Source organism: Phocoena phocoena, chromosome 12 (genome assembly GCF_963924675.1).
Source record: "Phocoena phocoena chromosome 12, mPhoPho1.1, whole genome shotgun sequence".
NCBI lineage: Eukaryota > Metazoa > Chordata > Mammalia > Artiodactyla > Phocoenidae > Phocoena > Phocoena phocoena.
Window position 1 is genome coordinate 43,357,126 of NC_089230.1, and position 17,181 is coordinate 43,374,306.

The 17,181-nt window shown below is 37.3% G+C and overlaps 1 protein-coding gene across 2 annotated transcripts; it reads right to left on the reverse strand.

Moving 5' to 3' along the window:
• Positions 1–129: 129 nt before the first annotated feature.
• RSPH4A (radial spoke head component 4A) lies at positions 130–15,704 on the reverse strand. 2 transcript variants are annotated; one of them, XM_065889041.1, is made up of 6 exons: positions 15,028–15,704; positions 12,377–12,611; positions 6,638–7,372; positions 5,415–5,571; positions 1,874–1,991; positions 130–367 (listed from the first exon to the last, which is right to left on the reverse strand). In XM_065889041.1, the coding sequence occupies exons 1-6, from the start codon at positions 15,702–15,704 to the stop codon at positions 130–132; spliced, it is 2,160 nt and encodes a 719-aa protein (XP_065745113.1). The 2 variants fall into 2 exon arrangements, with proteins under 2 accessions (XP_065745113.1, XP_065745114.1); XM_065889042.1 differs by lacking the exons at positions 130–367; positions 5,415–5,571 and having other exon boundaries at positions 1,926–1,991.
• Positions 15,705–17,181: the final 1,477 nt, after the last annotated feature.

Below are 17,181 nucleotides of genomic sequence, written 5' to 3' on the forward strand. Positions count from 1 at the left end.
GGTATTTTGCACATCAATAGTTGCCTATATATATATAGGCAACTATATGTGTGTGTATATATATATATCAGTCCCAAATAAGGAATATGTGTGTATCAATCTCGTAAAACTGGGCTAATTTTATTTTTATTAGTCATAGTCATCTTCCTCATCTTCATCTTCCTCAGTTTCTTCATTTTCCTCTGTTGAATTTACAGCTGCTTCTTGTGCAGCCCTGAAAGCCTGCTCCTCTTCCACACTAGGGTCATCCATTTCTGTAATTTCTGGTCCACTGGGGTACTCTTGATAAACTGGTGGTGGAACTGGAGGTGTATAGCTGTCTGGACTATATTTATGACCCCAGCCTATGTAGAAATTTTCAAACTTTCTGTAAGTTAAAAAAAAATGTAGATCATTGTATAATTTTTCAGTAAGAAAAATTGAACCTTATTTTCTGTAAGGATAAGGTACTTAGAGTATCATAGTCCCATAATGTTAAAACAGTACAGTATATTTTAAATGCATTAGAGATGAAATATCCCTAAATGATTCTTTTACCACAGGGAATTACTATGATCCAAACTGCTTAAGCTGGTTAAGAAAACATAGGGCCAGACCCTGTCAAAATGTACCCTACACCTGGACCACAGCCTTTCATCTTTTAATTATTTTCAGAAAAACAAAGCAATGAAGTTAAAAATTACATACCTTCCTTAGAGTTAGAAAGAATTAAGAAGTTGCCAACCTTGAAAACTCTTAGCTGGGTGAGAAGTTGGACTTGTGGTTAACAACCTATGTGTGTTTTTTCAGGTCCATCCTTGAGCAATTACAAAACCTTTACCTAGTTAGGCCTCACAGCAGGGAAACTGCCCTCTCCACCCCAGACTTGGTGCATAGCCAGTGCACTGCAATCTCTAAGAGAGCGTTGTGGTCAAGGATTCTGGCCCCTCTGGCCTGTCATGCTCTTAACACAATTGTGTTCCTGGCCCAGGTGCCTTCATTCCCAGGCCTCTTCATCTGAGGCCTTCAGCAGAGGTCTTCTTCAGGCCCCTTTGCCAAGGCTTCCTAATGAGGGTTGGGTGAGAGAAGGGGAGACCTTATAGACACTTCCCCTACTCTTGACTCAGTAGCCAGTACTTTTCCCTAGTCCTCCCCACCTTTCTCTGGTCACAGGTCCTTAAAACTGCAGGAGCCTTACGTGGGGACTTGCTTGTCATTGAGATGACCCCACAACTCTGCTGACCCATCTGACCTTCCACCAGTGTGCCATTCCATGGGGGAAAATGGAACGGGGTTGGGGTGGGGGGAATCAGTCCTTCAACTTGGTTATACCATCACAGTAAGTGATTAAAGGCTTAACATTTTCATTTCTGGCTTGTTGCTTTAATGGCTACTTTGACATTTGACCGCTCAGCTCTCCAGCTCAGCCGAGCTTCTGACACTAGGTTATTAAGTAAGACATGGAAGCATAAGACAAATGAAAGTGTAAGCTCTGGGTGAGGAATTAAAGGACGTTTACTATCCTCTTATCCTAACTCTTTTGAAAGTGATAGCCTAAATCATACATATTTTAAATTATCTTTTATCAAGATATCCAACAAAAATGATGAGATTTAAACTAAATACTGCTTAGAATTACCTCCATGAAATGAATATCAATTACTCAAATAATCATAGAAGAAAAAACATATTTTAGCCCCATTAATTGGATAATTCAGATGAAAAGGCAGAAGTCTGAATTACTCTAATGTTCTAAATTTTATGCTTTGTTGTATAAGATGGATGTTGTTTGAATTAATCTTATGCCATACACACTTGACATTCCAGTGATAACTTATAATTTCCAGAAGTTAAATAATCAAAATAATAGCCTTGTAAGTTGTCACATACTTACTTGCCATTGGAAAAGGCATATGCTCCAGTCCAAAGGTTGGATCTAAGGACTGCTATAGCATATTGAGGAATGAGATTTGAGGATAACCGTGTTGTCCAAGGCGGTATATTCTGGATCTCTGTAAACCAAAGAGAAATTCAAAATAGACTTAACTGCTAAATAGACAAGGATATACTGTGTAACAGAAAAGCTGTATTTATAAATCTTAAAATACACACTTGACATAAAGTTAAAACATTAGCAGCTTAACATAAGAGCAGGAGGGTATTATATGAACGTTGTATAAAAATGAAATTTGAAAAAAAATGTGTATACATTTATATAGATATATATATACACACACATATGTGTATATATATATATTTGTGTGTGTTTATATGTGTGTGTACATTTGTAAAGCAGAGAAAATAAGTTTTACAAGAGGAGGCCTATGTGGCGGAGGGAAAAATACGTGATGACCAAATCATTACGAAAGAGAGCTAGGGTTATAAGCATGAATGCTCCAAAACTGAATAGGAAGAAAAAAAGAATATGAAAGCAATAGTAGATTAGAAAAAAACCAAAAACAGTACCTCATATTTTAGCTATGTCATGTGTTTATGATCTGTAGAATGCAAAACAAGAATGATAAAAAAGGTAGCTATCAGCATTTCCACTAAGAGGTAGAGCCACCTTATACTTCTTCTGCAGTGCACTCCTGCAACCTCTGTCCTAGACAGTTCTCGGTGGGGCCAGCTACATTACGTTCTTTATTCCTACCATGTACTGTAGTGTGTGTGTGTGTGTGTGTGTGTGTGTGTGTGTGTGTGTGTGTGTGTGTGTGTGTACACAGGTTTCTCCCACTATCCAAAAGTAGAGCATTCCTATGAAACCTTTTTTAAGCTGAAATGACATAGAGCGAAGAAGCAATTACCTTAGGACACATCTTGCTAATGTATTGACGAGATTAACTGAGATAAAGCATAGAAACTCACAAGCACAGTTCAAAGCTATGGCAACTTGATGCTGAGATGCTGAGTGTAGTTACTGGAGAAGGAGCTTGGAGGTGCCCCTCTGACAGATTGAAGTGTGTGCTGCTTCTATAACTGCTCACTGCAAAACAAGTGCTGAACGCTATTTTTGCCTTTTTTTTTTTCTTCGTAAAAGAGAAAATCCTCTGGATTTCTATCAGTGAAAATAGGTACTAATGTAGTTCTCTCATAAAAGCAAAGTGATGTAAGTCTATCTTTTGAAAAGCAGGAAATATCTGTGTATATATACACATACAGTATCAATATAGAGAGAGTATTTGGTATATATATAAAAATATGTATTACATTGTATACATACATAGTATGGCATACCTTGTTTTATTGTGCTTAACAGGTATGGAGTTTTTTGCAAATTGAAATTTTGTGGCAACCCTGCATCAAGCAAGCCTGTTGACACCATTTTTTCCAACAGCACTTGCTCACCTCGTGTCTCTGTAACATTTTGGTAATTCTCTCAGTATTTCAGACTTTTTCATTATTATTGTATTTGTTATGGTGATCTGTGATCTTTAATGTTACTATTGTAATTGTATTGGGGTACCAAAAACCATGCCCATGTAAAACAGAGAACTTAATTCTATAAATATTGTGTGTGTTCTGACTGCTCCAACAATGGTGAATTATGTTGTGCACCAGGAACTAATATTGTGCTGTAGGTCAATTATACTTCAAAAACAAACAAAAAAGCTCATAAAACAAGAGATCAGGTTTGTGATTACCAGAGATGGTGGGTTGTCGGAAGGGGAATTGAAATTGAAGGAAGGTGGTCAAAAGGTACAAACATCCTAATAAGTAGGTACTAGGGATGTCATGTACAACATGATTAATATAATTAACACTGATGTGTGTTATATATGAAAGGTGTGAATAGAGTAAATCCTGAGAGTTCTCATCACGTCACAAGGAAAATTCTTTTTCATTTTTCTTTTTTAACTATATGAGATAATGGGTGGTGACTAAACTTATTGTGGTTATCATTTTGTGATGTATTTTAGTCAAATCATTATGTCTTACACCTTAAACTTATACAGTGCTGTATGTCAATTATATCAATACAACTGGAAGGAAAAAATAAATGGGAGAATTTAACAAATAAAATTTAAAAAGGAAAACCTGGAAAGGATTCACCTTTCTAGATGCCATTAAGAACATATATGATTCATGGGAAGTGGTCAAAATGTCAACATTAACAGGAGCTTGGAAGACATTGATTCCAACCCTCATGGATGACTTTGAGGGGATCAAGACTTCAGTTGGAAGAAGTAATTGCAGATGTGGTGGAAATAGCAAGAGAACTGTGATTAGAAGTGGTGCCAGGGCTTCCCTGGTGGCGCAGTGGTTGAGAGTCCGCCTGCCGATGCAGGGGACACGGGTTCGTGCCCCGGTCTGGGAGGATCCCACATGCCGCGGAGCGGCTGGGCCCGTGAGCCATGGCCGCTGAGCCTGCGCGTCCGGAGCCTGTGCTCCGCAACGGGAGAGGCCGCAACAGTGAGAGGCCCGCGTAACACACACACAAAAAAAAGAAGTGGTGACTGAATTGCTGCAATCTCATGATAAAACTTGAATGGTAAGGAGTTGCTTCTTATGGATGAACAAAGACAGTGGTTTCTTGACATGGACATGGAATCTACTCCTGGTGAAAATGCTGTGAAGATTGTTGAAACGAATACAAAGGATTTACATATGACATAAACTTAGTTAATAAGCAGTGGCAGAGTTTGAGAAGATTGACTTCAGTTTTCTACTGTGAGTAAAATGCTATCAAACAGCTTTGCATGCTACTGAGAAATCCTTTGCGAAAGGAAGAGTCAATGTGGTAAACTTCCTTGTCGTCTTATTTTAAGACCTTCACCAACCACCACCCTGATTAGTCAACAGCCATCAACATCAAGGAAAGACTCTCCACCAGTAAAAAGATTATGAGTCGCTGAAGGCTCAGATGATGGTTAGCATTTTTTAGCAATACAATATTTTTTCTTCCAGTTTGATCTCTTTTTCTTTGAGTTTGCATGTATATTTGTTTTTTTGTATAATTGACCTACAACACTATGTTAGTTCCTGTTACACAACATAGTGATTTATTTTCTATACATTTCAAAATGATCACCACGACAAGTTTAGCCACTTTGTATGTCACCATACAAAGACCTTTTTATTTGGACTATATTCCCCACACTGTACATTTCATACCCTTGACTCATTTATTTTGTAACTGGAAGTTTGTACCTCTTAATTTCCCTCACCTAATTCTCTCATCCCCCCACAATACAGTGTTTTTTAATTAAGGTATGTACATATTTTGGGAAATAATGTTATTGCACACTTAATAGACTACAGTAGAGTGTAAACAAAACTTTTATATGCACTGGGAAACCAAAAAATTATTGACTCACTTTATTGCAGTGGTCTGGAATTTATCCCGCAATACCTCCAAAGTTTGCTTGTATGTACATGTGTACATACTTAGGTATGACTATACACACACACACAAATATATTGTGTAAAATTACCTAAATCTTCAGAGATTGGTGTCAAGAGAGGAGGCCCTACTTCCTGTTCTATGTAGTCAAGCTCTTCTCTTTCTTCTTCTTCTTCTTCTTCTGCTTCTGCTTCTGCTGCTTCTTCTTCCTCACTTTTTCGTTTGGGGTTGAACCAATTACAGCGACCCTGGGTATAAATGTTGGAAGATTTAGTAGTCTAACAAGGACCTTAAAATATCAAAATATTCTTTTGGATCGAAGTAATTATCTGCATGACGTCCCATTATGTGGCATATTGATCGATCATTCAACATATATTTACCAAAAGCTGTTTTGATCAATGTTATTTTAAGCAAAGACTGTACTATTTATTTCAAGAATCTGCCCACTTCTTGAAGTTACAGGACATTTATATATTAAAATCATTAGAACCTTGGTGAAGAAGGTAATCATTTTACTGATTTATGTGAAGGTAAGTTACTATTATTATTATTAATAACAAAAATGTGATAATAAGATTAGGTATGGAGTTTGTGGCTTATAATTTCTCATTTAATTAACTCATCTAGAGGTATTTAAGAATATCTCTTATGTACATTAAAGTATAATGAAGATTTTCTACCTGCAGATGAGACAGTTTAACAGATGGATTAAGAGTATGGACTCTGGATCCATTCTGCCCATTCACATCTGACCCTGTTGTTTATTAGCTATATTCCCCTTGTGACATTTCCTAAACCCTCTGCCTTAATTTCGTCATCTGTAAAATAAGGATATTAGTCTTTCATACAGTTGTGAGTTTTAAATGAGATAATACATATAAAGTGCTATTAAGAACAACTGGCAGAATAGGTTCTATATAACTGTTATAGAACACTGTTTACTTGTTTTTGTTAGAATCTTTTATCATTCTTGGCAAAAAAAGTTCCTTGTATTATAAAAATAGAATAAAAGAACTCCTACCAAAATTAATGTACCATCTATATTTAACATATAGAAAATAATTTCACAACACACCTAAATCTAAATCCTTATGTAACTTGTCAAATACTCCATAGGAATATTTATTTTATTTACATTTGGATCACAGGTTTATACTACTTGGCAATTATACAGTACTCTGTTTTCACTAGGTTTTTTAATTGTCTCTGGAGTCTGAAGGCCTTTGTCTTGTATATATTGTATGCATTGTAGACAGAATTTAATAAATATTTGCTGACTAGATGATAGATTGAGAATTGCAAAGCCCCTACCTGAGGGAGTATATGTTGTACATGATGAACCCAATTGGATAGGGATTCCACTAGATCAATCACTTGGATGCCTTCAAAATCAGGGTTTTCTTCAAAGCTATCTCGCCTGCCTTCTGTTTCTTCCTCCTCTTCTCCTTCTTCTTCTTCACCAAAATGATAGAATCCTAGAGGGCTGACCTGAGTCCCTGCTGAAATTCTGGCAATTTGTGCTCGTAAGTAATTACTCTCATTTCCTGGGAAGGGTGGGTAGCTTACGATGGGGGTATCCAATCGCCCAGTGAAAAATTTCTTGATTTTTCTTGCAATAACAATTTGTGCAGGTGTAACTCCTGGTAACTTCACCCATGGTCTTCCTGGTTCATTGCAAACAAAATAGACATATTTGTTGGCACCTGTTCTGCTTTCTTCCTTTGGAATAGACTGTGGGGCCTTGTAAAAGGACCTTGGTAATTCATCTTCATCAGCTTCATTGTCTCCATTGTCCCTCTCTTCAGGTTCATCTTCCTCTTCCACCTCCTCTTCATCTTCTCCCTCGCGGAATTCCACTTCAGCTACAATATAATTCATTTCCAGACCTAAGATCTTACCCCAGAAACGACATTTTTGGATTGGGTGGGTGTCAGTAAGCTGCTTGAGGGCAAGAAATATGCGATAAGTCTCATCTGTGCCCAAACCGACTCCAGCTTGTTCAAAATAAAAAGCTGACTCCATTACATTTGGAAGAGAGTGTTCTGCCTGGGAATACAATTGCTGTGATTAATATTTTATCCATAAGAGAACTGTTTGCAGTCTACATTAATGTGATCCCTATTTTTGAAAACCATGACATTTTTCACAGAACTAGAACAATTAATTCTAAAATTTATATGGAACTACAGAAGACCCAGAATTGCCAAAGCAATCTGAGGAAAAAACAAAGCTGGAGGTATAACCCTCCCAGACTTCAGACAATACTACAATGCTATAGTAATCAAATCAGCATGGTTTTGGCACAAAAGCAGACATATAGATCAATGGAACAGAATAGAGAGCCCAGAAATAAACCCACACACCCATGGCCAAATAATCCACGACAAAGGAGATAAGAATATACAATGGAGAAAAGACAGTCTCTTCAGCAAGTGGTATTGGGAAAGCTGGACAGCTACATATAAATCAATGAAATTAGTACACCCTCACACCATATACAAAAATAAACTGAAAATGGCTTAAAGAGCTGAATATAAGTCACAACACCATAAAACTCCTAGAAGAGAACATAGGCAAAACATTCTTGGACATAAATCATAGCAATATTTTCTTAGATCAGTCTCCCAAGGCAAAAGAAATAAAAGCAAAAATAAATGGGACCTAATCAAACTTACAAGCTTTTGCATAGCAAAAGAAAATACTAACAAAACATAAAGACAACCTAGGGAATGGGAGAAAATATTTGCAAATGATGCTGCTGACAAGGGGTCAATATCCAAAACATACAAACAATTTATACAACTCAATATCAAAAAACAAACAACCCAATCAGAAAATGGGCAGAAGACCTAAATAGACATTTCTCTAAAGAAGATATACAGATGGCCAACAGGCACATGAAAAGATGCTCAATATCACTAATTATTAGAGACTACAAATCAAAACCACAATAGGTATCACCTCACGCTGGTCGGAATAGCTATCATCAAAAAATCTACAAGGAGAAAAGGAACTCTCCTACGCTGTTGGGAATGTAAATTGGTGTAGCCACTATGGAAAACAGTATGGAGGTTCCTTAAAAAATTTAAAATAGAACCATCATATGATCCAGCAGTTCCATGCCTGGGTATGTATCTGAAGAAAACAAAGACACAACTGCAAAAGATACATGCACCCTGATGTTTATAGCAGCACTATTTACAATAGCCAAGACATGGAAACAACCCAAGTTCCCATCAACAGATGACTGGTTTAAGAAGATGTGGTATGTGTATACAACGGAATACTACTCAGCCATAAGAATGAACTATTGCCATTTGCAGCAACATGGATGGACCTAGAGAATATCATACTAAGTGAAGTAAGACAGGAAGACAAATATTATATATCACTTACATGTAGAATCTAAAAACTAATGTAAATGAATCTATATACAAAACAGAAATAGACTCACAGACACAGAAAACAAATTTATGGTTAGCAAAGGGGAAAGGGAGGGGAGGGATAAATTGAGTATGGGATTAACAGATACAAACTATTATACATAAAATAGATAAGCAACAAGGATTTACTGTATAACACAGGGAACTATATTCAATATCTTGTAATAACCTACCATGGAAAAAAAAGTCCAACATCCTCTCCTTATAAGAAATATTTAAGTGGCGCCTTTACTATCTTGAAATAATAAAATATAGCATACAGTAATATATATAAAATAGATAACCAATAAGAACCTGCTGTAGTAAAAAATAAAATTCAAAAAACATTTAAAAATTTAAAAATGCCATATTTGCCAAATAAATATAGCAAAACCTACCTACAGATATTTAGAAAATAATTTTTATAAATATATGCTTATATATGTTTTTATATATTATCATACATTTAATAAATATTTATAATATGCATATGGTAAGATATAGAGTAAATAAAAATCAATATGGGTGTAATATACAGGATAAATAAATGGAATGTATAATAAGGTAAATGCTCAGGCATGACTACATTTGAAGACATAATTTAGTTAGATGCTTGCTTCTACTTATGATAAATAATTTGGGGTTTAAAATGAGAAAAGCAGAAATAATTCCAAAAAAGAAATACAGGAAAATAAAAAGAGTCTCAAGTGAACTCTAGAAAAACATTTTTGAGAAAGTAGAAAATAACCTTAACTGAGCTAGGGATAACTTGGCAAGACAACCTTTAGACCCTGAGAAATTAAGAGCACTTTGCTATTCTTACAAATGATCTGCTCTCATTTGTATTATAACTTGAGTTGAAAAATAGAGTGTCAAAATAAGCATAATGACTTTTTTCAATCCTAATCTCATCTGATTGTAAGACTGTTTCTTTGGGATCTATTGCACCACGCGCTCTGATCCTACTCTGTCTTCTATAACTATTACTTCTTAGTCTTTTTAATTAATTGAGGCCTAAATATCAGTGTCCTCAAAATTTCAGTCATCTCATCACTCAGCACTTTATGCTTAGAAGATTTCTCCCACACCAACCCAAGTGATATGTGGTTTTTAAAATCTACTTGTCTCACTCTAACTTTCCTCCTACATTTCACACCCTTATTCCTAGCCAGCTACGAGAACTTTCAATCTGAATATTTTCCAAAGATATCACCATCACTCAGTTTCCCGAACTAGAAAGTTCAGTCATCCTTGCTCCCTCTGACTCCCTTGACTCTCATATTTAGTTAAAGTCCTATTGATTCCACCACCTAAAGAGCTGTTGGCATTATCCCCTCCTCTTTAACATGCTAGTCTCCACCTGGACTACTTGTCCTGTCACAGAAGTCTTCTAATACTGTCTTCCTTGTCCCCATTCAAACCCTTCTTCTTTCATTCTGCTCCACATTACTACCAAATTTATGTTCCTAAACCATAAGTCAGACCATGCTTTCTCTACTAAAAGCCTCTATTAATTTCCCACTGTACGCAAGAGATCAATTTCTTATCAATACACGGTGAGCAGTCTAGCTTTAAAGCACCTTGCTTGCTTCATTTCCTTCACTCAAAATCCCTCAAATCTGAAGTCAGTTTCCCAAATGCTAAATAATCTCTCTTGACATTTTATTGTGCTTTTGGCCCAGAATTTTATGCCTTATAGTCTTCACCTGGTGAACTTCTACTTATCCTTCATGATCGAAATGAAATATCACTGCCATTACAAAGCATTGCCGAGACCCTAATAGCAGAGTTAGTTGCTCATAGCTTGTCGAAACAACGCAGTAGTAACTGCTACTATTCATTAAGTTTCTAGGATGTGCCAGATCCTTTATATATAGGACCTCTACCCCTCAAGTTGTTGCCATGTGATTACCCCTGAGGCTTGGAAAGGTTTAGTCATTTAGAGTCACACAGGGAATAAGTGATTGAACTAGGATTCAAATTCAGATCTAATTCAAAAGCCCCTGTTTTTTCCACCATATCTCTATTACTGCAGTAGCCAAATAACTTTAATCTTTTTTTACCTCTTTCACTAGACTGTGACCAACGTAAAGTTAGAAAAGTCTTTTTTATGTGTATATGTCAGTACCTAGCATGCAGGTATGTTTGCAAATCAATGGGTGAAGGAATAAATGAATGCTGAAGACTAAGAACAGGAATTCTGGTGTGTTCAAAGACATGAATAGAAATATTAATACTCTAAACATATCAGTCTGGGACAGAGTTCCAAGAGCTACCTGTCTTCCTGTTCCTGAATCTTTCTACTCTCTGAGGTAGAACTTTTTATCTTCATCTGATAACTTGGTTCATCCTTTCTCTAAAACCAATCCTACTCTTTATTAGGAGGAATTGATGGAATCTGGTTAAGAGGCTCAGGTTCCAGCATCAGAACAGCTTATCTGTATTCTCATCCCAAAACCTAGTTCAGAACGTAGATCCCTGCCTTGTAATACTGTGCCTATAGATAGTGCAGTGCCCTATTCTCATACTGGAGTCGAACCTTCTTTGATAAACTCCTGCATGAGAGTGCCTGCCTTCTGTTTGATCCCCACATGCTGTTTGCCACCAGACTTGTCAATACTATATGTGGCTACATAATCAAGTGTTTGGAGTAAGATATTTTTAGAAAAGGTCAGCCAATATCAAATCCTTGACACCTATCACTTGTTCCTTCTGAGTATTCTATATCTCATTGTGTCAATTTGTGTCTCCCTATAACAGCTAAGGAGCTCTAGAGGGTAAACCTACTGTGCATATCCCTACTCCTCCTCTTTCTTTGACTGAACTGTATGTCCTTTTCTGAACATATGTTACTCCAAACATCAAATTTGCAAGTATGAGGACAGTTTTAAATAGTCTAATAGTAACAGAACATAGAAGCTCAGTAGATGTACAGTATAAATTACTCAGTAGAATAAATTGCAAATATGCAGGCATTTAGGAAACAGTAGCGTATACTGATTTGAAATATTTGGAGGTAAAATTTCAGTAATACAGCTGATTTTATTCTCGAATGATACCTTTTTATCTCTGTCACCAACTTTGTAAATATTTTCAGCAATTTATCTATGAGGATTAAAAGAAATATTTCATTTCTCTCCTGTCTCATTGACATAATATATATACTGTCAAGACACAATATGAAGAAGTAGCCTTGGAAGAGAATGCAAATGACATTAGAAGTTCTTTTAATTTTTCCAGTAAATTAAAGGGGAAAATAGGCAACTTGATTTAAAGCCTAATTTTAAATTATGTGACATTTATTCATTCATTCAGCAAATATTTAATAAGAAACAGCTACACACTAAGATCTGTACCAGGTACTTTGGAGAATATAAAAGATGAAGAAAACATTTTTTCTGATATCAAGCAGTTTAACCCTACAAACATATAAAACAGCTAAGCCTCTGAAATACTAAAACACTGTGTGAAAACATAAGAAACTCTAACCAAGGAAATGAGTGGTGTGAAATGAGGCTGCAATACTATTTAGTAAGCTATAAAAGGCAGTGGATATGAATTTAAAGCCACACCCCACTAACCTCCAAACCCTAAGTTTGACCTATTCAAATTTACAGGAGTGACTTACTATTTCATCTTCCATTTCTTGGTCAGCTCCTTCTAAATTTCCCTGGAGAAAAAGAGCTTTTTGCTTCTCTGCTATTTCATAGGCTGGAAGCATCTCATTCTCATTTTGGAGTGTATCCAGTTTTATACTAAAATGTTCCATCTTCACTTCTTGGCTCACATTTTCAATGATGTCCACAGCATTTTCAGGACGCTTATCTAAGACCTTGGTCAGCATTTCAGAAAGATGATCATATCTACCCAAAAAGAGAGAATTCCAGATAATAACCCTGTCAAAAGCATTTGAAAAACATTTCATGCATTCTCAGTGGGTTTTTAGGAAACTTCAAGAACTCGAAGACTTTAGAGATTTTTAGTGGAAAAACACAGTAATTTCTACCACTGCCAAGAAAAACTTTGAGCATAAAATAAATCAAAGCAAGTTCTCTTTTTTTTTTTGGCAGTGCTGCGTGGCTTAATGGATCTTAGCTTCCTGACCAGGGATTGAACCCACATACCCTGCACTGGAAGGTGAAGTCTTAACCACTGGACTGCCAGGTTAGTTTTTTTTTTTTTTTTCTTTAATATCTGTATCTATCTCACAGATCTTAAGAATGTCAAAGAAAAATATGTAGATTATATGGGCAACCAATGTGAAGGCCAGTTTACAAATATTATATATGAAGAATATCATATTCTTTCTCAAAATATTGCTATTTTTATAAATGAACAGAAATATTATGACTGGCAAAAAAGAAGCAAGCAATTATTTTCTGTAGGGTTTTTATTCAACAATGTGAAATTTTGTATTTTAGGCAAATATTGTTTTAATTGCAACAACAACAAAAAAACAGCTTTCATGGCTGTCAAATAAGGTCTGCATATAGGAGATGGAGTTAAAGCTTTCCTTTACTAAAAGCCATTTTTAAATACAGGCTCTAAAGCACTTAGAAAATAATAGTGAATATTATGGAAGGTATTCATTTGTTACCTCAGAGACTTAATATTTGGAAATTAAATTAAATTTAGCTATTTAAGTAATGTCAGTTACAAAATCATTCAGTAAACGAAAGTTTCCCGTTTTTTGTTTTGTATTCAGTTTTACATTGTGAACTTTCAAGTGGTTATAATGAGCTCTTTTGGCATTTTATCAAAGTTTGTAAATTCATGCTTGTTATTTAACCCAGGGAATTGTGACAAGAAGTTTATATCAGTAATTCAGATAGAATCCACTGCTAGGCAGCAAATCACATCCCTGAAACGTGAGTAAATTGTAGTTAAAAACAGTAATTTATACATAATATTTTAATTTGGGTTTTGTGAAGATTTCTCGCATCAAATATTCATTGGTTTCTTATTCTTCAGACTTTAAAATTATACCTCATATTTTTAAAAGCCAAGTAATAGCTGCAAACATTAGCCACGTACTGTATATTGAATGGGCATTCATTTAATGTTTGCTGATTAATCAGGAGGCATCTCAGCAAATTACGTGGTGGATTAACTGGATTCAAAAGGTCCGGGCTGTATTTCCTGTACTTCCATTCATTAATTCATTATTTATTCAGTAAATAGCTGATAGCACTGTGCTAGGCATTAAGTATATAGTGGTGTACAAAACTCACATGGTCCCTCACTCTGAAGGCCTGCACTTAAGTGGGAGAGTCAGACATTAAATATAAGTCTATAAGTCTATGTACAATTATAAATGGCCTTACGTGCTATGAAGGAAAGAACAGGCAGTTATAATAGAGTTCTGTGGAAGTTGACTTCTAAAAGATGAGAAGCCAGCCAGGCAAAGACTTAGAAAGACTTAGGGCAGAAGCTTTTCAGGCAGAGGGAGCAGCATGGGAACTGAAGAGGCCATGTGGCTAAAGCATAGGGAGGGAAAGGTAGGAGTCAGTGAGTGCTGTAAGCCAGAGAAACCTTGAGCAAATTAATTTTTCCATGACTTAGTCCCCTCACTTAAAAAACAAGTGGATTGTATTAGATGTTTTCTCAAGTCCCTTCTAGCCCTAAAATTCTGTTGATTCTATTGTTATGTTACCCCGGCAGCAAGAATCTCTAGAAAATTATACTCAACGATAAGATCTGAATTTTAGCTATAATGGGATGGTCAGAACATTCCTGGGCCATTGATCACCACATTTTAAGAGATCTGGATAAAATGGCATGTTTTTTTGGGTGGCCTGTATAGCGACCAATTCTCCTGGTTTGCCTAGGACTGAGAGGTTTCTTAGGATGCAGAACTTTCAGTGCTCAATCAGGACAGTTCCAGTTTAACGCAGGTAATCTATCACCCTAGCACTGGCCTGGGTGCAGACTCAAAACCAAGCCATATAAGCACTTAGAATGCTTAGATTTTGGTAGACAGTTCTTTTTTTACAAGCATCTTGGAGAGATGCTAGGACTTCACTGTCTTTATGGTTTCTTTCAAACCCCAGACTCCACAATTCCTAGATTTTATATCTGTGCACCTAGGGTCTTTAAAGAAGCTAGAAGAATCTCCACCAGTGACCTATTTTGAGTCCTATGATACAAAGAGTTATTAAGTCACTCTCTCACTCATACAGACTTCAGATATATTTCCATTCACCCACAGAAACACATCCCCACACAGAGATACTTTCCTTTGCCAAATTTCTCCCCCAACCCCCTTCCTCCAAGACTTACAGATTTAAGCCCGACTTGCTACTGGACTTTAGTAGGTAAGCCTTAGCATTCTGAATGGCAATCTCAAGCATGCTGGGGGCCACTTCAGAAGCCCCAGACTCAGGCTGATCCAGGTCATAGTTACTGTTTGAGTCTTCTTCTTGAAAAATGTCAAATCTCAGCTCTTCCCGTTTAGAGTTGTTGTAGCTCACATCCCTCGGTCCATACAGGTGACATTTGGTTTGCTGAGAATGATGAAAAGTGTTTCCCTCTGATTGGTATGTTTGATGAGGAGTTGACTCTCCGTTATCAGATGATTGTTCCAAATGGTCAAAGTGAGGTGTCCCAGCTTCAGAAATCACACTAGTGGTCTTGTCTGACTGCCATGGTGCCATAAGGTCCTGCACGGCCAGAGCCAGGGGAGAAGGAGTGGAAGAGGGCTCCTGAGATGGGGAAGGTGGAGATGACACACCTGGTCCTACGAGGTCATCCACAGGCGTGCTGGCTCCAGATTGGGGGATCCCAGGAGGGCTGCTCCTGGGCTGGGGTCCAGTTTCCGGCCCCTGCTCCGACTCTGAGGCCTCGGATAACGCAGGTTCAGGATCTTGGGAGGCTGTTACCATTTCTTCCCACGGCCGCCCTGTTTCCCCAAGTTCTTGGTGTTGTATTTTTTGTTTCAGGGGGGTCGAGTCTTCCATGGAAGGAGTCAAGAGAAAAAAAGTTCTGGATGAAGGGTGCGTACAGATATGGAAGGAGGCAACGCAAGGCAGTGGCTTTGCTTAGGTCTGCTCGGCGATTTCTGGGTCCTAGTTGCTCTGCAAGTCGCAGCGTCCTATCTCCATAGCAACCCCAGGCAGGGTTCCCCTAAGAGAAAGAACACACATCTGTTGCCAGGATTCTAGGGAGGAGACCAAGAAAGATGAAAATCCTAGATCTGTGATTTGGTGGAGCCTCTGCTCCTCTACCTAGCTCAGCCAATCCAATCTGCAGTCCATCAGTCGCGGTTGGAAACCTGAGAACTGGTCCGACGCAGTGAGGAGGAGCCGCGACCCGGCGGGATGATTTTCAGGTTCTGATAGTTTGATTCAAGTTGCACGTTGAGGACTGAGTCCTGCATTAGTGGAGGGACAATAGATTTACAGAGCTTGTGTGTGTGTGTGTGTGTGTGTGTGTGTGTGAGAGAGAGAGAGAACGAGAGAGGGAGGGAGGGAGAGAGAGAGAAAGGAGGGATGGAGGGACGGAGCTAGGGGGAGACCTTGGTAATGTTGAGGTGCAGGTGACAATGAGACTCTAGTGTGCAGAACATCAGAGTCCAAGACTCAGAGGGCAAAGGTTTCTCATCTGTGCCAACCAAACTTGGGCAACTTTTGAACAATAAACAAGGAAGTCCTGATTTTTGCTCTTCTCCCTCATGTGGAATCTGCCAGATGAGTAGGCAGAAAATTACCTTCAAGGAGAAGGCAGTGCAGAAGCTTACCCTATATAAATAGACAATTCATGGGTTACCTGTTTCCTAATAATTGAAATTCAAATTAACCCTAAAGCTATATTAGTATAGTGTAATCTTTATTTGATAATATGAATGTGAATTCATAATTTTGCAATATTTAAGATCATGACTATTAATTCATATTATTCCATCTCCAACATAAAGAAGGTATAAAGGATGGAACCATATCTGGCCTTGACTAAAAACTGTAAATTAAAGTCTTTCTTTTTAAGGTTATAATTTAAAAAAATTTTTTTGGCCACGTGGCTTGTGGGATTTTTAGTTCCCTGACCACGGGCAGTGAGAGCAGAAGAGTCTAACCACTGGACCACCAGGGAATTCCCTAATTAAAGTTTTTAATGTTAATTTGTTCTGTATCTCTCTCTCTTTTAAAATAAACCAGTTAATACTTGATATAACTTCCAGTTAGCAACATGTTGGTCATAAATTCTAATTTCATGAAAGAGCATCATACTTACCTCCCACCCCCAATTTGGTGGGAGAAGCACAGAACTCTTCAATCATTTGTTCAAAGCTGTGGATATTTACCCTTCCCAAAATACACATGGGTGTGCACACACCAAATGTTGCATGTAATTTCTTCTGGTTCAGGGACTCCTTGAAGTCAGAATCCCAGATTAGAACTCTTGGAATAAGACTCGGAAAAACAAAATGAAAGGTAAACT